At 47.0% G+C, this 27,053-nt stretch overlaps 1 protein-coding gene across 1 annotated transcript in view; it reads left to right on the forward strand.

Annotated features, from left to right (window-relative positions):
- Nucleotides 1-27,053, forward strand: part of LOC126215358 (uncharacterized) — a 121,399-nt gene that overhangs the window by 40,733 nt on the left and 53,613 nt on the right. Inside the window, exon 4 of the mRNA XM_049942049.1 lies at nucleotides 24,514-24,839. Coding sequence (XP_049798006.1) covers nucleotides 24,514-24,839 — 326 coding nt within the window. The remainder of the gene's footprint in view (nucleotides 1-24,513; nucleotides 24,840-27,053) is intronic.

The following is a 27,053-nucleotide window of genomic DNA, read 5'->3' on the forward strand; positions in this document are numbered from 1 at the left end:
CATGGACCGCTTTAAAAACAACAGTGACATTCATGATTATAATACCAGAAGAAAGAAGGACTTACGCTATCCTCTACTTAACCTATCTTTGGCACAGAAAGAGTCAAAATATGCTGCTGCAAAACTTTTTGATAAATTACCAGATGAAATAAAATGTCTGACAGACAGCGGTAACAGTTTTAAAAATAAATTGAAATCACATCTCCTTGACAACTCCTTCTATGCCATATATGAGTTCTTGAATAGCAATAAATAAATCTGTTGGTATAATATATGCAGTATACAGGGTGTTACAAAAAGGTACGGCCGAACTTTCAGGAAACATTCCTCACATACAAATAAAGGAAAGATGTTATGTGAACATGTGTCCGGAAACGCTTAATTTCCATGTTAGAGCTCATTTTAGTTTCGTCAGTATGTACTGTACTTCCTCGACTGACCGCCAGTTGGCCCAATTGGTAATGTTGACTTCGGTGCTTGTGTTGACATGCGACTCATTGCTCTACAGTACTAGCATCAAGCACATCAGTACGTAGTATCAACAGGTTAGTGTTCATCACGAACGTGGTTTTGCAGTCAGTGCAATGTTTACAAATGCGGAGTTTGGCAGATGCCCATTTGATGTACGGATTAGCACGGGGCAATAGCCGTGGCACGGTACATTTGTATCGAGACAGATTTCCAGAACGAAGGTGTCCCGACAGGAAGACGTTCGAAGGAATTGATCGGCATGTTAGGGAGCACGGAACATTCCAGCCTATGACTCGCGACAGGGGAAGACCTAGAACGACGAGGAAACCTGCAATGGACGAGGCAATTATTCGTTCAGTTAACGAAACCATAATGTCAGCATCAGAGAAGTTGCTGCTGTACAAGGTAACATTGACCACGTCACTGTATGGAGAATACTACGGGAGAACCAGTTGTTTCCGTACCGTGTACAGCGTGTGCAGGCACTATCAGCAGCTGATTGGCCTCCACGGGTACACTTCTGCGAATGGTTCATCCGACAATGTGTCAATCCTCATTTCAGTGAAAATGTTGTCTTTACGGATGAGGCTTCATTCCAACGTCATCAAATTGTAAATTTTCGCAATCAACATGTGTGGGCTGACGAGAATCCGCACGCAATTGTGCAATCGCATCATCAACACAGATTTTCTGTGAACGTTTGGACAGGCATTGTTCGTGATGTCTCGATTGGGCCCCATGTTCTTCCAGCTACGCTCAATGGAGCACGTTATCATGATTTCATAGGGGCTACTCTACCTGTGCTGCTAGAACATGTGCCTTTACAAGCACGACACAACATGTGGTTCGTGCACGATGGAGCTCCTGCACATTTCAGTCGAAGTGTTCGTACGCTTCTCAACAACAGATTCGGTGACCGATGGATCGGTAGAGGCGGACCAATTCCATGGCGTCCACGCTCTCCTGACCTCAACCCTCTTGACTTTCATTTATGGGGACATTTGAAAGCTCTCGTCTACGCAACCCCGGTACCAAATGTAGAGACTCTTCGTGCTCGTATTGTGGGCGGCTGTGATACAATACGCCATTCTCCAGGGTTGCATCAGCGCATCAGGGATTCCGTGCGACGGAGGGTGGATGCATGTATCCTCGCTAACGGAGGACATTTAGAACATTTCCTGTAACAAAGTGTTTGAAGTCACGCTGGTACGTTCTGTTGCTGTGTGTTTCCATTCCATGATTAATGCGATTTGAAGAGAAGTTATAAAATGAGCTCTAACATGGAAATTAAGCGTTTCCGGACACATGTCCACATAACATATTTTCTTTCTTTGTGTGTGAGGAATGTTTCCTGAAAGTTTGGCTGTACCTTTTTGTAACAACCTGTATGCATTTTGTACCATTTAAGGGAATGGGATAGATAATAAAAATTGTAAGTTTTTTTTTTTAAAGAATCCCTACATTCATGTATGCATTTTTTATGCACTTGACATGTTCCTTTTTACGCACTTGACATGTTGCATGTGAGATTGATCAATAGAACACTAAGTGTGCTGTGGACCTGCAGTGGTAGGCTGGGAGTAGTAGTGTTGTATTTGCATTCCAGCTGTTAGTTGTGTTGTTGGCCAATTCTTATGTAAGCTGTGTGGTGAGAATGCTTACTTCTGCACAGAGAGCATTTTTAGTGGAAGAGGTTTTCTGTGCAGGGGGAAACTTTACGGCACATGTGAGGCAGTAATTTAGATTGGGTTTTTTGTGCTTCGAGGTGTCCGCACCCTTGACACGATATGTGTTCGCAAATTCCAGTCGGCAGGTTCAGTTTGTGATGCACCGCGATCTGGTAGCCCACAATATTAACAGAAAGGGAACTCTGTGACATTTCAGGAATCATGTTGCAGAATCCGACAAAATGAGCGAGGAGATTATCGCGAGAGGCTAAATTCTTTCGTACAACAGCATGTAAGGCTGTAACAAAAGGATTGGGGATGTAACTGTATAAAATTACTGCTGTGCAACAATTACATTCTACAGACTGTCCAAAATGAATACATTATTGTGAATGGTTACAGAAATTTGTTAACCGCCATGAAGTTGGTGTTTTAGATAGAACCTTTTTCCCTGATGAGGCTCTGTTTCACCCATCTGTCTACATTACTTCCCAAAATTCACGACTTTGTTCATTAGAAAATCCATGTGTCTTAAGAGAAAAGCCATTGCACCTAGAGAAAATTGCAGTGCGGGTTGCCAGAATGTGTGCACGAATTGTAGGGCCAATCTTTTTTGGTACTACGTTCACTTCTGATGTCTATTGTTCCCAGATAATTTATCCCTTTATTGAATTTATCCCTTTATTGCCCTGTCAGATAAAAATTTCCAACAAGACAGTGCTACTGATCATATGGCACACCCGTCCCTGTGACTTTTACCTGAAATCTTTGGAGACAGAGTAATTACGAAAGGTCTCTGGCTCCTACACTTACTGGACCTCACTCTGCCTGACCGATTCCTTTGGGGTGCAGCTAAAACATTTGTATATCAAAACCACCCAAGACAATAGATGAACTGAAGACGGCGATGATAACCGATTGCCTGCACTCGATCACATGTGAAACATTGGTAAAAGTTTTCACAAATAAATGTGTGTGTGTTGAACTGTGCCTTCGAAAGGTCTGGCATTTTATGTGATTGATTTTACTGATGTGGAAAGCCCTCGATTTTAAGGGCCTTAACTTTTACAAATGGGTGTACAGATCATTGCCGACACATTTCACGTGGAGATGTTAGATCGCTTCACTAACTGACTGTTTGCTAAAGTAAAGTTTGTTTTGTGTCCTTCTGAAGAAGACGGGTTTAAATCTGTTGAAAATGTGATTAACCTTAATTGAAAACTGTGCTGCTTATTCAGCTGCTAAACATCATACTCATTAGCAAAAGAAAGAAGAGAAAAGTATAGTTTGAACAATGCAACAGTGGAAGAGCGATGCTTAAAAATAAGTGCACGGAAACCGAGATGGAAAACGGGTACTACTGGAGAAGTTTAACTAAAACTACCGCTCATCAGAAGAAGAATAAAGATAAGATAGTAACAGTGATAAGGCAATAGGGCAACGATATGAAAGGGGTGGCCTCTAAAATGAAGCTAAGTAGCATCACATGGAAACCACCCACCAGTACTAATTCACAATTCAGATTGGCAGTAAAGACCATTGTGGTTGTTCCCTTAACCAGTGTAGAAGACTGTATCACAGAGATTGGTCCAAAACTTTTTTCTGGCTGTTAAAGAAAATGTAAAAATGAACATTAGTATGTGTATTTACAAACAGTAGTAACACGAATATGGAATTTGATACAGATGTGCAAACAGTAACTACTCAGCAAATGATTGTAAGACTGTAACGAAAACTGATTCAGTATGTGTTATGTTGCAAACAGAGACCAGTAGACAATGAAATAATACACAAGACAAAAAAGAAGATTAAAATATTTCTTTAAAATGAAGTAGGCATAGTAGGGATAGAAAAAGACAAAATGGATAGATTTAAAGGTAAAGAAGAACTGAGAAGAAAACAGTGCGACAACAGCTCGAAGCCGTGTGCTCACTGAGCACGTAATACACTAACGAATGTATATTCCTCCGAAGGATTCATTTACCTTTATGTACAAAATTGGCATATTGCAGACAGTATATTGAAAATAATAGTGCTACATATCTATACATAAATCTGTGAAATCACAAATGGATCTTCTAATATTTGGTTAATACAAGAAAATATCCGATTCTTTTTCATATGAAAAACCTACTTTTTCCAATATTAAATTCTTCAGGAATAATATATGGTTTCAAAGAAACAATGTTCCTTAGCCCAATAACCAGATTCATCTTATCAGTTACACTCAGCACACTCCATTATACTGATGTTATTTACCACGGTTAATTACTTCAATAATCTATAATCTCACCATGTACTTTTATTTCAAAGATTATTTAATGCAATCAGCATCCTTCTCTTACTACAATAAGTACATTATAAACTTTCAGCTCATTCTGTTGCAAACATATACTTAATGTTACAGCTGAATATAGCATACTGTGAATCAGAATACAGTTCGTTAACTTCAGCTTCATCACCTTCTACATCATCTCAGATTCCAATACAGCAACATGTCAGTATCACCTTAATCACCTCATTTCTCAAAACACGTAGTCAACGTACAACAGAAATATTCTCCACATTGCAGAAATAAAAATAAAAGAGTTCTGATCATGATTATAACATACATATTATCCAAAATAGTCATTCCATACCTGTTCATAGCTTTTCTCACGTATATCTTATGACAGTTTTCAAATACTACCTATGTGATCTCTCTGTAGCCAACATTCTCTTCTAATGACTGGGACAAGATAAAAGTTATTTTATAACTTCTCTGCTTAATGCATCATATACTCAGTGCTAAACCTTTTTTTTTTTGCTGACGGTAAATAGTGAAAGATCAACTCTGAAGTTAAATATTGTGCTAAATGTAGGCAAAAACATGCAGAAACAGTTCCATGAAACTGAACACCAAGGAAACCTAGAACAACATGAAATGACATTACTTTCCCAAAAGTATTTTCAACACAGATACTGTAATAATGTTCCATATAATCTTATATTTCATTTATAAATTTTTTCTATTCCACAAACTATGATAAAGCTTAAAGGATATTTGCTGACAAATTCTTAACTTCCTAACCAAATCAATAAACTGCACATTCCACTTTAATGTCAGGATAATATTGTTTTAAATAATGAAAAAGTTTATATGTCAGAGTTTTATCACAACCCAGACAGAGTAAGATGATATAGCACAAGATAACTAACTACTTCATACAAATTATTAAATTACAGTATGTTTCATCCTCAGTACTAATCATTCCACAACATAGTTCAGATTGCAAACAAGGAGCATAATAAGAACAAAAGCATTAGGAAATCACAATATAATACCGATCCTACCATTTTCGTAGCCCGTAAGAGAGAAGTTTGTTTATCGATCACTGTTGTTGGACCGAAACGTAATTTTGTCAGTGGGCTTTTTCTGTTTTTTAATTAGTACAAATTGTGATACTTTATTTTTGTACTCTGTTGCTAATCTTTTTACATTTGTTGTCACATAGAAGTTACATAGCTTGTGAGAATCAATTGGCACAGTTTTGCTTTCATAGATTACAGCTCTTCACTTAACAGTTTTCTGCTAAAAATTATGATAATTGTTGCGGGCGCTGATGACCTCGATGTTGAGCGCCCATAAACCCCAACACACACACGATAATTGTTGCTAGATTCAGATGAGTGTTTGTGTAAATTAGCATTATTAGAGTGCTGCTTTGACATATTTGTGGATATTAATGCAGTTAAGTAATGTAGGAAATACATTTATTAAACACTGAATAACTACACACAAAACAGCAGAAAACACGAGCGTTACAACACGTAAGAAAGCCGGCAAGAGACTCCTCACAGAAAAACGTTCACAGATAAAACCTTTTTTCACTTACTAATAGTCGCCACAGAGGCCTCCCCGACCCCCATCCCAGATGTGCGGAGCACGGTGGAGAGATTGTCCACAGTCCTGTAGCAGTGTGTAGGAGACTGGCAGCAGCGAGACGTATTATCTTATGGCCAGGTGCAGAATTGTCCCGTAACGTAACAAAGTGACACGTTTCCTAGTCCTTACGGAGGAACACGTGCGGAGAGGTGTGAAACTGAGGTGGCGGTGTCCGAAGTCAGAGATGTGCGCTCGACCGGGGCAGGCAGTGAGTAGTGGTTCGCCGCACGGGATTTTTGCAAGTGATGCGTCTGGGCCCTCTTCGAGTGCCACACGTATGCCTAGAAGTATCTGGGGAAGTTCCTCAGACCAGAGTCCACCACGGCACACGAGCACAGCCTCGGCTGTCCCGTGCCGGCACTCGACCGGGCTGTCGCTCTGCAAGTGGTGGGGTGCGGTGTGGATCTTCGACACGCCACACGGAGCACACAGCCGGTCGTACAGGTTACATTTGAACTGGCAGACCTGGTCTGTCGTCAGGGAAAAGGGCAGCCAAATCGGTAGACCCACACGTCGACGAATGCGTGGGCAATAGAGTCGGCTGTGACGCCCTCCAGAGGAACCGTCTCGACCTACTGAGCGCCCTCATCTGTCACAGCCAGTCCGTATTTGAAACCCTCAGACAGAGGGAGAGAACTCGCGAGATAGACTCGGACGTGCTCCGGCCTGCCGTGAAGGACGGCAGAGGTGCCGAATCGTGCCTGCCGACCTCACTACGTCGGCACAGGGTGCACGCCCTTGCTCACGTGCAGCAGTCATTCCCGACTCCCGGCCAGACGTAACGTTCAGTTACCGGTGTCGTGGTTGCTCTTATGCCCGAGTCGGGTGAGTCGTGTAAGGCACTGAAGATGTCACGTCACAGTTCGGTTGGGGTGACTCGTCAGACCGTGCCCGTCAATGTGTTGCAGAGCGCCGGTGTCGTCACTGCGGGAAGGTGGCGCATTTTGAGAGTGAGGGAACTCGATCGGTCGGTAGGTAGCTGTCGGATCGATCTGTCGGCTGCCTGCCGGCGTGCCAGGTCTTCGAGGTCGGTAGGTGCGGCTACGGTACTGACCTGTGAGAGATAGTCCGCCAACACGTACTCTGTCTCGCGAATGTATCGTGCGTCTGTGGAATTGAGGTCGCGGCGGCGAAACCGACCGGGAGGGAGATCCCGAGACGAGTTGCAAATGGTGTCAATAAAAGGTTTACGGTCCGTGAATATAGTGGGGAGAGCCCTTCGATATCGTACAGAAGTATTTGATCACCTTACGAACCAGTTAAAGTTCTCGATCAAACACTGACTGCTCGCACTGAGACACTGTCAGCTTTTTCGAGACAGATCGGAGTGGTTCCGTAGTGTCACCCACGTGCCGTCGTAGCGGGGCACCGATGGCCCTCTTGCCGGCATCTGCCGTAGGGTCGTAAGTGGGTCTAGCTCGGGGCGGGCGAGGGTAACAGCCTCGGAAAGTGTGGTTCTCAGACAGTTGTCGTGACGACCGTGTCGTCTGTCCGAGGGAGACACTGTTTGCCCGATGTCTTCCTGGCCGACGCATCAGTCAGTGGTATCTGTACGGAAGCTGCACGGGGACGGTGTCAGCGATAAAAACTGACCGTGACTAGAAGACATCTTAGCTCAGAATAATCTTCCGGGAGAGGTGAGCTGAGATTGGAGTTGACCCATCTGAAAGGGGGTGCATGCCAGCAAACGAAACAGTACGACTCAGAAAAGTGACAGTGGTGTTACTAAGCTGCAACTTTTCACAATTCGTCTCGACACCGTTCAATTCTAATGCCGTGCGAACTCGTTCGAGGTGCTCCTGACAGTCGCTGATAGACGATGAGTACACGAGAATATCACTGAGATACACATAGGCAAAAGGAAAGTTAAACACCACTGAGTCGATAAAAAGTTGCTACGTTTGGGCAGCATTTTTAAGGCGGGAATTGGTATGCAGAGAGCACAAATGGCGTATCGATAGCAGTCTTAGGTATGTCGGGTGGGTGCACGGGAACTCGGTGACGTGCCGTACGGCAGTCGAGCACTGTAAACTCTTGCACACTGTGCTGCAGTTGTGTGTAGTCCTGGATGTGGTAAGAATGTAGCTCAAATGGCTCTGAGCACTGTGGGACTTAACATTTGATGTCATCAGTCCCCGAGACTTAGAACTACTTAAACCTAACGAACCTAAGGACATCACACATATCCGTGCCCGAGGCAGGATTCGAATCTGCGACCGAAGCAGCCGTGTGGTTCCGGACTGAAGTGCGTAGAACTGCTCGGCCACAGCGGCCGGCGAGAATTTAGCATTCGGTAATCACCGTATGTACGGAATGTACCATCTTTCTTTAACACGAGGTGTATCGGTGAGGGCCAGTTGACGTCTGAGGCCACAGGATATCCGCGTCTTTGACAATGTCCTCAGCACAGTGTAGCTCGATCGGGTTAAGTTGCCGAACCTCGTCAAACCGGAGTCCCCTCCGCGGTATTTATCTCGTGACAGGTGCCGCCGGTGATAGCGACTGAGCAGCAGGTGAGACGGCAGGGGGGGCTCGATCGTGTGAGCTCCGGGTCGCCGGTAGCAGATGAAATATTACATTGACGGGAGGTGGAATGTTGGCGCGTGGGAGGTGGAGTAGATTCACTGGCAGTGTGAGTGACGTGTCGGCTGACTTCGGGAGGTCGCGGGTGAGATGCGCTGCGACGGTGGGCGGCGAGTGTGACAGTGTGCTAGCTGCGAGGACGCTGTCGCAATCGCTACGCACGTCACACGGAAGCAGGTGCGGTTGCCGGGCCTCGCGTATCGGCGTCCGCGTAGTTGCCGTGGACAGAGAGAGTAGCACGTGTCGCAACTGTGGGGTCGAGATCGTGCTCGGGAAACGGTACTGGCAGAGAGGCGGTGGAAGTTTGCCAGTACACGTGACAGTCAGGGACGTCGCCAAGTCGTGAGAGATCCGCTTCGAGTTTTGTGTGCAGAGGGCTGCCGTCTCGTGCAGCCGTCTGAGAGCGCTCGTGCGAGAGCTCGGAGATCGTGGAGGTGATCTGAGAAGCCAGTGATGCGCATTCCCTGAAGATTGCCAGTCGCGTGACCAGAGGAACGGGCCTCGGATGCGACACGCGGCTGTCGCCACAGTAGATTGTGGCACCTGAAGAGTGGCGGAGTGCAGCGGCTCGAAGGTAAGGCGAGGTGTCACAGTGGCAGAGGACGTTCAACCTTACGATGGGTCCGTCGATTTCTGCCACGTAAAAAGTCCACGGAAAAAGCTTATTGTGGGAAACACGGAGTGATAACCTTACGTAGCTGTGACAGGGGATATGTGGTCTGTTTGCAGTGACAAAAGGTAACGAAGCTGGAGAGGAGTCGGCAGATGTCACAGTGGCGAGGGTGACGCCGACATCTGCTCCCGTGTGCAAGAGGAAGCGGAGGCCGGACATCGTGTCATCACACAGAGACGGTGAGAGTGTGCCCGAGTTGGGCGCCGTGTAGCGTAGAGGCGGGACGTGGCACCTAAACGTGACTGCCGTTCGTGTTTAGGTCATCGCACAGAGGCCCGCAGTTGTGAGCGGCGGGCCAAACGTCGCACGAAGCTGACACTGTGGACCGGTAGGGACGGAGAGGCAGTGTCGGTGTTCGGAGGCCGTTCGGGCGCAGCTTCGTCCGTGTGTGTGGTGCACGTCGGGTCGTCGACTCTGGCAGTGTGGGGCGGAGGCCGACAGGCGGCAGTGGCACGGCAGTGGTGGTCTGGCCCGGGTGTGCGCGACTGTGAGCACGTGAGGAAGGGGGTAGCAGGGACGGCACTGACCCCACCGCCGCGGTCGGCGACGACGCTCGAGGCGTGCACTGCCGGAGGCGAATAACAGTGAATGCTCGGTCAGCGGAATGGAGGCTCGAATCCAGAGTGGCAGTGATACGCGAAAGCAGCTGCAGCTGTAGCTCCTGAGGACGTTTGACGAGCCAAAGGGTCCAGAGAGTGACGTTTTTCTTAACTTAACTGTCAATTTGCGAGTGAAGGTGTCGTCAGGACTCGGACAGCCTGCGTGTGCCGAATAGTTTGGTGTGAATAATGTGGTGTGTGGCCTCCAGAGGAGGACAGAAGAGGTGCTCGTAGATAACTGACGAGATCGACGCGGTCACGTAAATGACTGACGAAGTAAACGAACCTCGCGATATCGTCAGAGATAGCACAGAAATCGGGGATATTGTCCACTAGGGCAAACCACATCTTAGGGTCGTCCCTTTGCACCTCGGGAAACCTCGGAGTGGTAGTATTGAGAGTGGGCGAGGAAGCAGCCGACGTGCACTGGGGCAGGGGAGCCGTACCGGCCCGCAGTGTCAAACCGTTATCGAGTGGTGCGACGGCCGTTATCGGACCGGTGCCCGAAGCGGCGGAAGCCCGCCCCGCCCCGGCTCGTAGTCGGACGCGTGTCGGAGGCTGCCGATACTGAGAGTGGGCACGGTGAAAACGCGTGTGTCGGTGAACGGGGACATCGGAGGGTGGCACGGCAGGAGCAGGTGCGGGCAGAGCGAGGTGGTGTAGTGGAGGGCCGGAGCGACGAGCCGAGTAGGTCCGGAGGGAGCTGCGGCGCCACAGTCGGAGGCAGCAGGTGCGAACGGTGCCGGTGTGAACGAGAAAAGGACGCTGCGGTCCGTAGCGGCAGGACCGGGTGCGAGTGAGGTGCGTAAGAACGGTGCCGCGGCGCCGTCGGCCGATACGTTCGGAGCGGGCACGAGCCGAGTACGGGCGCCGTAGGTCGGTGCCGCAGGAGCCGGGGCGGAAGGTGCGACAGCGTAAGTGACCGGTTCGGCAGAAGCGACCGGCACCACCGAAAATCCGTGCGGGTGGGAAGCGAGACGTGCAGAGGTGCGGTCCTCCGACACGGCGGAGGTGACCCGCGTCACCGCCGATGCGGGCGGTAGAGCCGACACGGAGAGGCGAGCGTGCCGGCGTACTGGTGCGGCAGAAGTGACTGGCGTCACCGAGTGAGCGTGCGAAAATGAAACTGCGTGACCGGAACCCGTCGCACGAGAGGAGCCGCGCGTCGTCTTCGCGAATTGTGAGAACACTGCAGAATGAGGCCGCACGCTTCGGACTCACCGAACGGGCCGTTTAGTTGCGACCTCGGCCACGGACCGGCAGTGTGACGTGGAACGGCGCGGCGACGTCCTCTGCGGGGACGAGGCCGGTGAGCGGGCTTACTCGGCACGAGGTGGCCGGCGTGCGGGGCAGGGGGCAGCTGACGTCGCCGGCCGTATTGTGCCGGGTGAGGCTGGCTCGGTGGCATCGGAAACCCGTGAAATGAAGTCGTATATTTCTGCCTCGACCACGAGTGACGGAGCACTGTAGGCGCGGAGAAGTCCGAACGCGAAGGAATAGTACGATCTGTGTCGGTAGTGAACGGAACCGGAGCACACGAAAAAGAGGCGATTCACACTCACAGTTTTTCGACATAACTAACAGTTGTTGGAGTCACCACTGTGGTTATTAATGCAGTTAAGTAATTCGTGTTACTAATGACACGTATTTTGAGGAAAATACATTTATGAAACACTCAGTAACTAGACACAATACAGCAGAAATCGTGAATGTTACAGCATGTGAAAAACCCAGCATCAGACTCCTCAAAGAAAGTCGTTCACAGATAAATCACACATTTCCCTTATCGACAGTTGCCACATATTTTTGAAAAATTTTTGATGAGATCTAGAGATTGTGGGTTTAAGTTGTAAATTTTTACACCAGAATTGTGTACAGTAAATATTATGTTGTTTGCATCACTACCACAAACTAGTCTGCCACTGTTTCTAAATGGACTGCAAAATTCATTTTAGTACACCGACCACCAGTTGAGCTGTAACTGTTTACAAAATTGAAATTTTCAAGTTTTTGTACTTTGGAAAAACTATTACAGATATTTTTCTCCACACGAAATTTATGCAAGTGTCGGGTTCCTAATGATTTTTAGCAACTAATACTGAAACTTCATTTGCCCTAGCCAGTTCAAGTAATGCTTACAATTAGACTTTTACAGCAGAAAACAGTTTGTCTGTAGAACAGCATCCTCTACTGTGCTTAGAGCATTATCTCAAAATATTATCTTCTACAACATTATCATTCAAAGTTTGCAACTTTGCTACATCACCATGAACACTAATTTCAGCTTTGCTGTATTCTTCAATTAATACTCTCGGTACTACAACTTTATTCACAGTTTCATGAATTTAACATATTCAATCAAATGTGAAACTTTTGTGCTGAGGTATTTCGGAGCTTCTAAATTTTCTTCACTTTTAATCACAATTAATTATTCTATTCCTTTTAACCTGTCTTCATTTGTAACCTGAATACCTTTTAAAGCATTGCTAAATTGAACGTGCATATTTTTTAAAACATGTTCCATTGACTGACCCAGTGCTGAAATCATTCTTTTTAATTCTGGATATTCCAGTTCTGCTGGTTCAAATGATTCATCTTCATATTTAATTGTTATGTCTAATTGCACCTGTCTCATGCTTTCTTAGTCCCCCCACCTGTCCTGATTTGAACATTGCTTAAAAATAGTTACTTTTGTTAAAAGTTCCTTTGCATGTACATAGTGTGAAAAAATGGAAACCAAAATAAAAGTCACTAAACTGACATGTTGATCTGCTGCAACCATTGACTGATTCAAAACGTGTTTATTCTTCACCATAGTTATCATCCACCTCTTTTTTTTGTTAAATGAGTGTTAGTCGAACCATCATTCTTGCATTTTAGAAATAATTACAGTTGCTTTCCATACAAACCCACATCAAATTCCTTCTCCTCAATCTGCAAACATGTAGATCCACAACAGTATCCAAATTTTTATTCTGTAAGGTCCCAGACCTGAGCTTCCAAATTGAGCTGACTCTCTCCTCCACTGTTGTCCAGAAAGAACTGAAAAATAAAAGCTGAGAGAAAGCACATTTTTTTAGCCACATGTGTGCAGCTAATAAATTGGCAAGAAGGAAAGTCGCTCAGTACCTTCTTTTTGTTGCTCCTTGTTGAATTTGTGGCTCACTGGAATTAGCATTTTTAGATCTAGGCAGTACGACTGACTTTCATTGTAAGATAAGCACAATGCTGCGTGATGAAACTTTATCCTTCCCTCTGTTTATTGTACCATCTCTCATGTAGTAATTTATAGTAGTTCCACATTGCAGTACAAAACAAACCTCAGACAGCCAGTGACCCCAAAAAGGAAGGGATTACTCCCACGTCATTCACCTCGTGACTTCACAGTGAAACTATTTGCTCCGTAACTAACCGACAACTGCTCGTTACACAAATTGACGAGAGCAAAGATAGGAGAAGTTTCAGTTCGACGATCTTATAATACGTCGATATTTTACATCCGGAGATCTTTGTACGTGATTAAATACTTCTTTTATAAAATTGTCAAATTATTGCTCAAAATATTTCATACTATGAGATTGATAATTTCAGATATGATTATAATTTTGAATTTAATTAGAAGTACAAAGAGTAATATTTTTCTGAAAATAAAGCTTACAATAAGGTACAGAGCACGTCCTTCAGAAGAACGGCGCAATATTCCTTCGGGCACGCACGCACGTCTTAAGGAACAGGGGCTGCGGTAAGCTGCAGCTGTTATGACGTATGTGAAATGTATTTGCAGTTGCAGTGGAATGGTGACAACGAAAATTTGTGTCGGACCGAGACGTGAACCCGGATTTTCCACTTATCGTGGGCGGTCACCTTACCGTTTGTACGCTTCACGGCCAGACCCAAACTTGCACATGTCGAAAACCGTGTGTATACAACCTGCACTGGTGCATTCATTGTGGACGTTTCTGTACAGGGGAGACATTTTTAATCGAAATTCACTTGCCCGGTGTCGGTGGATAAATACGATATTGTAGTGCCCGTGTTGTCCACAAGTACAGAGCGTGCATGTCTGAAGGAACATTGCATCGTACTTCTGAACAACACAGGCACTGAAATATCACATTTATCCATCAACACCAGGCAAGCAGCATTCAATTAAAAATGCCTCCCCTATAAGGAAATATATATAACGAATCTACGAGTGCAGGTTGTAGACATACGGTTGACGATATATTGAAGTTTGCATCTGGTTTGGAAGTACGCTCAGATAGCCTAACGGCAAACCGGCTGCTCGCAATAAGTGGGAAATCTAGGTTCGAGTTCATATCTGGCACAAATTTTCATTATCATTCCATTATAAAGCCGACGGTTATCCGTATTTGCAGCTGCGAATACATTTCGTGTTAAAATAAAGCTTACGTATGTTGTATCTTTTTTTGAAAAATATGAGATTGTTATATTATCAGAAGTACAATATAAAGTCGTGATTTCATAGGATCGTGTCATGAACTGAAGGAGTGTATCACAGTCTACAATACACGACACTGACCAGCTCCGTAACATTGTGTATTTTTTGGGGAGGGGGGGGGGAGTGGTCTGTGAGCTGGCTGCTGCTGCTGCCGCTGACTCTTGTTCGCAGGGGACTGTGCCTATTCTTTTCCTTCCCTCTTCTCTGCTTACAAGTACCTGAGCTGGATGTTGGTAGCCAAAATAATGACCTGTCCATGGCATATGCACAAATAGTTTGCTGTTTTGCCAGGTGGTGTAAGTGGAATGTGGTTTATGGTTGGCTTACTACAGGTATCTGTGGAATTGCTTTTAGCTTGCTGTAATTATGAAAATGTTAGTGCCTTATGCTGATTAAATATTGAGTGTCTTGTGAAACTGCCCATGGGGGTCTGTAACATTGCAAACCAATGGGGCACCTATGCTGTTAGATCTGTATCACTAAATGGCTAACACAGATTTGGAACTTGCAACTGTTATTGTACACTAACAACTTCAGGGACAACAAAAATTGCATTTTCAGTCTTTCATATAATTAGTGATCAAATTTAAAATTCTGCCATAACATACTCACTGAGATGTATGATCTTATGTTAAAGGTTTAACACAATAACACCAGTATTGTTTTGTTTTATTTTAGGGCACAAGAACAACTAGAGTCGTACGTGCCAATTTCAGAACTGTAGAACACGAAGACAAAAGGGAGTAAAAACGACTACACATTAAGCCCAATTCACAGAAGGGAAGACAGCGAAGAACACGGACTTAGAGAAAGGTCCACAAAATACGCCACAGGGAAACGAAGGTTCCGAACTAAAGCTTAATCGACAGCCCACACTTTGTTCACCGAAATGGCCGATAAGTCGGGTGGCAAGCGTAAATGAGAATGTAAGTGGTTTAAAGAGCGGCATTCTATCGGGAAATGTCGAACGGCCGAAAGTCGAGGGCAGTGAGCGCAAAGTGGTGGGGGAGCGCCACTTAATAAATGGCGATGGCTAAAAAAGACAGTGCTCGATATGTGGCCTAGCTAAAATGATCCCCTCACGGCAATAGGCCGAGAGGAGGTCATCCGAACCACAGCGAGAGGCTCAATTCCCCGAAGGGAGGACCAGTCGCGATGCCAAAGTGACACCACCTGCTGTCAGGCGGCAACAGAGAGATCGTCGGAGGGAAGGGAAGAACTGCTGGGCCGAGTTACGAGGACTGCAACGTCGCGAGTAGTGTCGTCAGCCTCACTTCTCGTCACACTGACGTGGCCGGCAACCCACGTAAATGTCACAGTGGCTCCGCCGACAGTGAGCAAATGAAAGCTTTCGCGGACCCCGTTGCACTGAGGGACGGACTGTTTACAGCACACGGAGAGAGTCGGAGCAAATGGTGCGATCGAAAAGCCCGCATCGCCAGATGTGCTACGGGGCCTGATAAGGGGCAGAGAGCTCTGCTGTAAATACTGAGCAGTGTTCCAGAAGCTGATACCGAAAATCATAGCTGCCACTGACAAAGGCACACCCGACACCACATAGATACCACGAATAGGTTCCGTGCCGAGGTCGCGAAACTTACAGCGGTAGAGTGAGGCTGGAGTGGTCTTCTTAGGAAGCGAATGAAGGCCGAGGTAAACACGGGATGCCGAATGAAGCCGTGGTGGTGGAGGTTCACACCCATTGGGAAAATTTCAAAACTGTCAATGAAAAGGGGGCCGGAGACGCCTGATGGGAGACGGGGCACGATAGGCTTAGTAGCGATAGCAAAGAGGACGACACTCGGGACAGAACCCTGAGGCACGGCGTTTTCCCGGATAAAAGTGTCCGACGAGGCAAAACTTACACGTACCCTGACAACTTGGTCTTTTAAAAACTCCTGAAGAAAATGGGGCTTGTGGCCACAGGAACCCCACGTGTAGAGAGTACGGAGGATACCGGTCCTCCGACATGTGCCGTAAGACTTTCTCCAAATTGAAAAACAGAGCCACAGTCTGGGATTTCTGCAGAATTTGTTCGTGACACGGGTGGACGAGGTGATGCGACGGTCAACTGCAGAACAGTACACTCGAAATCCACACTGTGCAGCGGTTAGTAAATTAGGAGACTCGAGCCACCGTATCGGCCGGGCACAAATCGTACGTTCCGTCACCTCGCGAACACAGCCGGTGAGAGAAATGGGGCGGTAGCTAGAAGTAATGCATTTCTCCTTACTACCGGGCTTAGGTATGGGTAAAACAGCAGCTTCGTGCCAGCATCTGGGAAAAGCGCCCTCTGCCCAGATGCGGTTGAACGAATGAAGCAGAAAGTGCGTGCCCGCAAGAGAAAGGTACTGCAACACGTGAATGTGAACATCGTCTGGCCCTGGGACAGAGGATCGGGATGAAGTGAGAGTACGATCTAGCTCCTTCGTAGTAAAGACAGTATTGTGCCACTCACAGTTATGAGAACGGTATTGCCTGAGTCTCCTCCACTCGTTTACAATGGAGGAAGGTAGGGTGATAATGGGAAGAGCTCAAATTTTCCGCAAAATGGCAGCCCGAGGTGTTGGGGAGATATCGGTAGGGTCCACGATGACACCATCTGCTTCTGTCTGGCTGGAAATTTGGGAATGGACCTTCGTTACAGACAGCTGTCAGAAGTTGGTCCACACGATGGAAGAGGGAGTAGAGCTGTTAAAAGAACTACTCGTGGAAATCCAGCTAGCCATTTTGCTATCCCGAAAAATGTAATGGCACTGTGCACGCAACTGTTTATAATGAATGCAGTTTGCCATTGTACGATGACAGTTAAAAATGCGGAGAGCACGTCTCCACACGAGAACTGCGTTGTGGCACGCCTCAGTCCACCGAGGGACCGGGACACGCTGCGACAGAGAGGAAATGTGTGGTATTTTCTGTGGTGGAAAGGATAACATTTGTAAAATATTCTACCTGGTCGTCACAACAGGGCAAATGTCGTTCGTCGAAGGTTGCCCTGGAGGAGTAGAGCCTCCAGTCAGACTTAGAAAGCTGCCGTTTGTGTGTGCACAGAGGTGGGCTAGGAATCGGCAAACAGATAGCACACGGGAAATGTTCGCTCGGGTACGTGTCGGAGAGAATAGACCACTTGAGATGGGCAGTGCAGAAGGATAGGTCCAAATGGGAATAGGTGTGCACGGAGTCTGAAAGGAATGTGGGCACTCCTGTGTTAGGGGAGAAGAGCTTAAGTTAATTGAGGTCAGTCGATAAGGCAACTCTCCGACAGGTTACGGGAGAACCCCAAAGGGGATGACGCACATTGAGGTCACCAAATAGCAGAGACGGTTGACGTAGCTGCCAATATAAGCTGGAGGAAGTCTGTCCCAGTGATAATAAACGACGGAGGAATGTAAACGGAACAAAGGGAAAAGGTGAAGTGAGGAAGGAAAATACGAATTGCGACAGCCTGAAGGTGGGTAGTCGGGAAGACGGGTCGACTACGAACGTAGTCCCAGACGAGCAGCACGACTCCCCCACGAGACGGAATGCCGTCTTCGGGAGGAAGGTCAGAGCAGACGGGGAAGAAATATGAGAGCTCAAAGTGGTCACGAGGACGCAACTTCTTTTTCCGGAGGCAGGTAACGAGCAGATGCTCCGATTCCCAGAGCAGCCTTACGTCTCCTTTGTCGGATCGAAGACTGCGAACGTTCCGTCGGAGAAGAGTCGTGACAGGGAAAGGGGAGGAGGGAAAAAAGGAAGGGACGTCACCCGATCGGCTGCCGAGGGACAGCTGTCGGAGACTCATTACTACGGGGTGCAGGAGCTGGAGGATCCCACTCCACGAGATATACAGAGGCGTCAGCATTCTCCTCCTGTCAGTCTGCAGAGCCCAGAGTGGAAAAACAGTCGGCGGTGCGCACGGGCGACACGGAGGTCAGCCGGGTGAGGGTATCGTGTGGGAACGTTGTCAAAAAGGATCTCCGAGTTGGCTGAGGAGAAGGCCGTTTGCGTCCGTTCGATTTTTCGGAGCCTTTCCGGTCGGCTGAGGAAGACTCGGACGTTTGTCATCCGGAGAGACGTAAGAAGGCTTCACGGGAGTATTCCTCCTGTCCTTTCCGGCCTGCCGGTCGTGTAGCAGGTGACTCTGCTCCGAGGCAAAAGTTCGGCGGCTCGTCGCACACCTGGACTATGAGACGAGGGCACTGTGCGATTTTACGACCGCGGTGCCGAATTTGAGGTCGCACTTCCGCGTCCTTCGCGGAGTGAGATGTAGCAATGACGGTACTTTAAGTGCCGAACGGTAGAACACGCAGTTTCTGACTAGCCGACAATTTGCAAGCAATTGGGTGAGGCACTTTTTCCTTCACCCGGATCTCCCAGACGGCCCACTCGTCGAGATACGCGGACAGTCTCGGGAGGAGACGGCACGGTCGCCACTGCAGTCATTAGAGTGGGAAGAAGAAAACAGACTGTCACCCTCGTGAGCATCCCTGTCACAGGTTACACATTTGGCCAGGTGACGACAGGACATTCGAGTGCGGTCGTAACAGTGACAGTAGTAGCCGTGCATTGGGTTAAGAACGTAGCCTGCTTTGATCTGTGACAGAAGCATCTTTCTATCAAAAGTGAGAAAAAGAGTGCACGTGAGCACTAGTGATTACACGTAATGACACCCTGATCAGAGAGGTACGTTCGGATTTCTGTCTCGACCGTCGGGCTGCCCGGTGTAAATAACACCGTGGGACGAATACGGCATTCGGTGGGCCTCGACACGGACGTGATAGTTGTGGAGGAGCGAAGCTGCGAGCTGTCGTCGTGCTCGAGAATCGGTAGTAGTCTCCGAAACCGAAGTACCGTCGTGTAAATGAGAACAGGATTTCACGCGGCTGGCAGTTGCATCGACACCTTTCTGAATAAACTTTTGTATATGCAGACGACCTGGCAATAACAGTTCGAGGCAACAGATTTGAAGCCGTCGAGGGGAAACTAGAAACCACCCTTTCTACAATGTCAGCCTACTACAAAAAGAATTCTCTAAAACCCAATCCCTCCAAAACTCACGTGAGTGCATTCCATCTGAACTCGAGGCAGGCAAAATACAGGCTCAATGTTACCTGGGATGGGACATTACTAGAACACACAGATACTCCCACCTACCTTGGTGTCGTGCTGGACAAAACATTGACATACAAATATCATTGCGAAAAAACACGCAAAATAGTAGAAGCACGAAATTCCCTAATAAGAAAGCTGTCCAATAGCAAATGGGGTGCCAAACCTACTGTGGTCAGAACTTCAGCCCAAGCTTCGTGCTTAAAGCGAGCGAGGTCGCGCAGTGGTTAGCACACTGGACTCGCATTCGGGAGGACGACGGTTCAATCCTGCGTCCGGCCATCCTGATTTAGGTTTTCCGTAATTTCCCTGAATCGCTCCAGGCAAATGATGGGATGGTTCCTTTCAAAGGGCACGGCCGACTTCCTTCCCAATCCTTCCCTAATCCGATGAGACCGATGACCTCGCTGTTTTGGTCTCTTCCCCCAAAACAACCCAACCCGAGCTTCGTGCTTCTCAACTGCCGAATATGCCTGCCCGGTATGGTGCAGATCCGCCCACCCAAAAAAGGTAGATATTAGCTTGAATGAAACGTGCAGGATAGTGACAGGCTGCACGAAACCAACCCCGACAGAAAATCTTCACAGGGCTGCAGGTTTCACAAACCCTGACTCACGTAGGAAAGCCCGTGAACATACCGAGAAGCTAAAACAAACCTTTGATGCCCGTCACTCAATATTTGGCCTAGAGTGTGCCCCAGCAGACTCAAATCCAGACGCCGTTTCCTAAGTTGCACCTTAGATGAGCCCCCCATCTACTATCCACTAAGGGAGGACTCACCGAGCGGCATTTCTGGTGATTGGAAAACCTGGAGAATGCTTAACTGCATCAGAACTGGGGTGGCTCCTGTGAAATCTAATCTGATCAAATGGGGTTTGTCGGACGAAAATGACGACAAATGCGACTGCGGCACTCGACAGGACACGGAACATCTCCTACAGTGCCCTGCCTGCCCCCACAGATGCACCCTCGACAATCTGTGGCTGGCTAAAGAAGAAGCATTGGACATTGCCCAATACTGCGCAAACAAATTGTAGTTTCCGGACACGAAAAAGTAAAGTAAGTCTGAATAGTAAATGTATTTACCGTAGATAAAGGACAGACCGTCTCCAGTTGTAAAATGATGAGGAACTGCAGTGCAGAGGGTCACCGAATCTTTAGCCCCGTTCCATTTACGTTCGGTAGATGTCGTCTGCAAAGAGACGATCGGCTAGTGGTGAGAAAATCCCCCGCGGTTGCCAGCGCCTCTGACGGCACACTCCTTCCGACTGCTGACCTCCCTCAGAGGGGGCGCACCCAGCTCGGGTGATTGTTCGCACCTCCCGAACACCTGACGAGGGGACCGATTGCCAATTTGGGAAGGTAGCAGCACGGGCAATTACCCCTCCCCGGGCTGGGTCCGTACCGGGGGAGGGGGGTACGTGCGAACCCCACCTGTCGGACTGGGGCTACGAATTGTGCGTTACCCGGTCACCCGTTGCGTGTCGGACGCACGGGCCGGCCTTCGGGAGCGCAAAGTGAGGAATAAGAAAAGGAGGAACCTCTAACACTGAAGCGGAGGAAGGACAGGAGAACGGGAACGGAGAAAGCAAAAAGGAATGAAAAACATTGGACTGTTCTGATATCGGCTACTGAAAATGCGGAACACACTTCAAAAAACATCCCAGTGATGCTTCCCGAGAGAGGGGAAACGAATAATGAGAGGACAGACACGCAGAATGAAAGGGAAAAGGTGTGGCAAAAGCTGGGGCCCTGTGGTGGCCTAAGAGTGGCGAGGCCCCTGGGGGGGATGGAACCGGTACGAGACTTAGAAACTGTGTATATGTGTTGAGGCAGAATAACTCATCCCAGACTATACTCATCCTATATTTCATAATGAGAGCACATAATAACTTCTACTTCTAATTCTACACCTACATCTAATCTAGTCGTACTCTGCAAACCACCGTGAAGTGCACGGCAGAGGGTACGTCCCGTTGTACCAATTATTAGGGTTTCTTCTGTTGCAGTTACGTATGGAGTGTGGCAAAAATGATTGTTTGAATGCCTTTGTGTGTGCTATAATTATTCTAATCTTAATTTGTGATCTCCATGTGACAGATATGTAGGGGTTTGTAGTATATTTGTAGAGTAATCATTTAAAGTCAGTTCTTGAAACTTTGCTAGTAGACTTTCTCAAGATAGTTTACATCTATCTTCAAGAGTCTGACAGTTCAATTTCTTCTGCATCTCCTTAACACTTTTCCATGTGTCAAATTAAATCTGTGACCGTTTGTGCTGCCCTTCTCTGCATGCATTCAATATCCCGTATTAGTGCTATTTGGTACTACACTCATGGAAATTGAAATAAGAACCCCGTAAATTCATTGTCCCAGGAAGGGGAAACTTTATTGACACATTCCTGGGGTCAGATACATCACATGATCACACTGACAGAACCACAGGCACATAGACACAGGCAACAGAGCATGCACAATGTCGGCACTAGTACAGTGTATATCCACCTTTCGCAGCAATGCAGGCTGCTATTCTCCCATGGAGACGATCGTAGAGATGCTGGATGTAGTCCTGTGGAACGGCTTGCCATGCCATTTCCACCTGGCGCCTCAGTTGGACCAGCGTTCGTGCCGGATGTGCAGACCGCGTGAGACGACGCTTCATCCAGTCCCAAACATGCTCAATGGGGGACAGATCCGGAGCTCTTGCTGGCCAGGGTAGTTGACTTACACCTTCTAGAGCACGTTGGGTGGCATGGGATACATGTGGACGTGCATTGTCCTGTTGGAACAGCAAGTTCCCTTGCCGGTCTAGGAATGGTAGAACGATGGGTTCGATGACGGTTTGGATGTACCGTGCACTATTCAGTGTCCCCTCGACGATCACCAGTGGTGTACGGCCAGTGTAGGAGATCGCTCCCCACACCATGATGCCGGGTGTTGGCCCTGTGTGCCTCGGTCGTATGCAGTCCTGATTGTGGCGCTCACCTGCACGGCGCCAAACACGCATACGACCATCATTGGCACCAAGGCAGAAGCGACTCTCATCGCTGAAGACGACACGTCTCCCATCGATGTACTGTGGAGACCTCACGCCCCACGTGTTGAGCAATTCGGCGGTACATCCACCCGGCCTCCCGCATGCCCACTATACGCCCTCGCTCAAAGTCCGTCAACTGCACATACGGTTCACGTCCACGCTGTCGCGGCATGCTACCAGTGTTAAAGACTGCGATGGAGCTCCGTATGCCACGGCAAACTGGCTGACACTGACGGCAGGGGTGCACAAATGCTGCGCAGCTAGCGCCATTCGACGGCCAACACCGCGGGTCCTGGTGTGTCCGCTGTGCCGTGCGTGTGATCATTGCTTGTACAGCCCTCTCGCAGTGTCCGGAGCAAGTATGGTGGGTCTGACACACCAGTGTCAATGTGTTCTTTTTTCCATTTCCAGGAGTGTAAATCTATGAGATCATTCCTTTTAACGTCCCTACAAAATGATACGCCCAGGTATTTAAATGAGTTGGCCGATTCCAACTTTGACTCGTCGATATTATAGTCACGGGATACTACATTTTTTCACTTTTTGGGGTGTGCACAATTTTATATTTCTGAACATTTAAAGCAAGCTGGCAATCTTTGCACCACGTTGAAAGCTTATCAACATGTGACTGAATATTTATGCAGCTACTTGCAGGTAATACTTCATTATAGATAATTGCATTATTTGCAGAAAATATGAGGTTACTATTAAAATTGCCCACAAGGTTATTAGTACACAACACGAAGAGGAAGTTTCCCAACACACTTCTCTGGCACACACCCGAAGTTACTTCTACATCTAATTACGATTCTCCATCTGAGATAACACGCTGTTCCCTCCCCACCCAAAAGTCCTCAATCCAGGTACAAATTTCACTCGATTCCCCAAACGATCGAACTTTTGACGATAAGGGTAGGTCTGGTACCGAATCGAATGTTTTTCAGAAATCGAGAAGTTCTGACAAAGTTCAAACATAAATTCAAACTTTTCCAAAACTTTTTCTTCCTTCCATCCTTAATGTCTGACATTTAACATGTTAACACATTTTGTAAAATAATCAGACATCTGGAGCTATTTTACATATGTAAGTTTGTTTCTTTAAGGGATTCATTTTGGTTAGTTATATTGGTTTGATACTAAAGCTAAAAACCATTACGTAAACTGTCATCGAGCCAAAATAAACTTTTCATTCACTAAGCATTTCTTCCAGTTATTGCTGTCAGTGCAGATGTATATAGATTCTCCTCCTGCTTTGAACTTTTTCCCAATAGAAATTTTGTTCCGATCTGTGTACGATTAGTGGGAAGGTACACAGTCAGTTAAGAACAAGAAAACGAGGGCAAATTCAGTCGTCGTGCGACGTAGGTCATTCGAACAGAGAATTTGGTCGGACCGGAAAAGAACCGGGGCGGTCGGAAGCAGCTGCGACACTGACAGTACGGACCGACTCCTCGAGGATTTGCCGGGTGAGGTGGTAGCCTGTTCGTAGTGACCACCAGCCGTCTCTCAGCTGGCCCAGTGAGTGTGGACGACGTGGGAGCTGCAGCTCGGGGTCTAGTGGCTAGCGTCGCTGCCTCCGGATCGCGGGGTCCCGGGTTCGATTGCCGGTCGGGTTGGAGATTTTCTCTCCCCGGGGACTGGGTGATTGTGCTTTCCTCGTCATTTCACTACCGTTATCATCATTCGTGGCAGTGGCTACATTGGATTGTGAAAAAATTGGACCGTGTAAAAATTGGGACTCTGTGCAGGTGCTATTGACCGCGCAGTCGAGCTCCCGACAGACCGCACGTCGTCGTCCTCGTCCTCGTCCTTCTGTTCGCCACTAATACTGACTTACTTTGTTCGTCTGTCTTGCTGCTGTGCATCTTCTGTCACTGGAATTTTATTATGTGCCTCAGAAAAGACAGAAAGCGTCTGTTTACCGGTAACGGAGTTTCTTTCTTCTTGAGGTTTACCATTGCTTTCTTTGTAGGTGTTTGTACAGAAGGGGAATCGTTCGGTTGCAGGTACTGAAGACCTTGGTGGAGAAGTGCACCAGAATTCACACACTGACGGCACCGTACAAACTGCTGCAGTCTGAAAGGTGCTCGGAGGCCCTGTCGCAGCTGCACAACCTCCGCGTGCTGAATCTGGAGCCGGAATACAAGGAATTCGATCGTAGCTCTACCCAGGAACCTTGTCTGGTGCGACCTCTGGTCGACGGGTGCCCGCAACTGGCCGAGGTCGACTTTGGGTTTACGTATATCGATATGGAAGACCTGAAGTACTTTCTGGGAGCCAAGAGGAACACCCTCAGGTCGATACGCATAAAGTGGGCGATGGCTGGGACGAGGTGAGTGTTATTACCCGTCCTCGTAAGATTTTCTGACTTCTACTCGAACTTACTTTCGGTTGACGAGTGTGCTTCCCGTGTATTCGATATCTTCACCGTACGCGGTGTAATCTGCGCCTTTCTCATTACGGTAAGTGGACTTTTGGCATATTTCTTCTCGCGTACGTATAAAGGGCTATTAAATGCAGATTGTTATGTAGATAGCTAAATATTGTTACGATACCTTTAAAAAAGCTGCAGGTCAGCTTTCGTCAGTTTGGTACAGAATTACTTCCGTTCGTAAGTCACTGTGCCACTGTTTGAGCCACTGTATTTAAAAATTGTACCCAGTTCAGTTCTGTGCAATACGACAATACCTGGCAGACTGGCCTTACCCGCACATTTTGGGTTCAGAGTTTTCCGTGAAAATTATTCTGCACATTTCGTAGTGAAATTAACAGGCAGAATGTGTCATTTCAAAATGAGCACTTATAATTTAAGAAATGCTGCTAATGATTCATCGCGTAGACACACAGCCTACGGATGAAGAAGTTTTTGAAACATGTATCCCTCAGGGCACCATTCTGGATCCATTACTTTTTCTATTTATGTCTATAATATTTTACCATAAATTCTTTCCTCTTCAACTTGTCGGTGCACATTATTATCACCCAAAGAGAAAGCAGTAACATTATGAGGCACTTAGCAACTTGTGTACAAAGGAACTGTTCACGTTATTGTGGAAGCTTGTACTGGAGCAGATACCTTAGTTATTTAAACATACTATGTAGCTTCGTTGTGAAACATTTGTTGGAAATATATTTGCTTTGTGGAATTTACCACAGTATGTAGACAGATATCACAAGTTGGCCCCGCCACTTGTGTCTCGAAATTCGGTATACTGCAGTTCCTTGACATACTTTTTATTTTATTTCCACTGATAAATTAATGACTGTTGACAATTAACTGTTATCAGGAATCATTGTGTCCTGGACTATCATTGATTCATTAGTAAGCATCACGCAGAGAGACACAGAAACTATAAAAAAATTATTCACTCCGACACATGCAGATAGAATGTAAACATTGTGAAAATAATGTTCATAAAAATACTCGGTGAGCACACGTATTTGCAATGCCGGTGGATCGTGCCGACTTTCAAACAGTGCGGTAATATCTAAGTGAAATAAATGTAACATCTGGGAAAAAAAATTATAAAAAATGACTCACGATCTCTGTTATCGACCGGGACAGAACGACAGATTTCGAGCAGGAACAAAAACTTCACACTGTAACACATAATTCGAGCTTACTGCAATCACTGTGTTCTCAAATTAAGAATGTGTGAGCCTACCGAGTGGTGAACTGATAAACTGATCGGGCCCTAACCGAACTACAGCAGTCGGTCGGGAAGTTACCGTAGGAGCGGCTGCCGACACCTCCGGTCGACTCTCGCAAGTACTCCAGTACTGCACTCCATTCACTGAAACGACAGACGGCCTGCGAACACGACGGTGCGCGTGACCGCAGCACTGCCACCGAGGGGTGAGCAATACGGGGCACACTCGCTCAGTTTGGCCACGTCCGTTGCGATTGTAAGTCATTAGTGTCCGATCTTAGAGTCTGATTGTAAAGTTCGTCTCGTTTGAAAGCCCAGTGTTTGATTATTCGTGTGTGAGTGTCAGTGATTGTTGTAATCACGTCCTCATTCATTATTTTTGTGGTCACGTAGTAGCTATTCCTTTGTTTCTATTAGTATCACATAGGAGTAAACTTGTTACGTTGTCCTCTGCGGAGACGGTGATCGAGGCCGACGTGTCAGATTTGACTCTGACTGAGAAGTGATCGAAGAAGAAGTCGCTAACTTCTGTGGAGGAGCACGTGGCTCTTAATCTGTGTAAAATGGAGCTGTTGTATCCGGAGCAGTCAGTGAACAATACTGTTTTAAAAAAAAATTGTATCTACAGGTGTTACTCGGTTTTTACACTCTTCAAAGTCTCCCAAGAAAGAAAAATCGTGACACAAAAAATTTCCTTCGTATCGCAGTTCTGTCGAAGTCGCCAACACTTTCTGAAAGTTTCTAACAGATCACTAACAACTGACAAAGTGGCTTGTGGCCGTGATTAAAAATCCAGATTTGAGCAACTTCCGTATAACTACATATTATAAATTTTTAAAAGAAATGAATTTTAAATACGTTCGGTGTGGATGCAGTAGCGTGCTAATAGACGGAGA

This window comes from Schistocerca nitens, chromosome 12 (genome assembly GCF_023898315.1).
Source record: "Schistocerca nitens isolate TAMUIC-IGC-003100 chromosome 12, iqSchNite1.1, whole genome shotgun sequence".
Classification (NCBI taxonomy): domain Eukaryota; kingdom Metazoa; phylum Arthropoda; class Insecta; order Orthoptera; family Acrididae; genus Schistocerca; species Schistocerca nitens.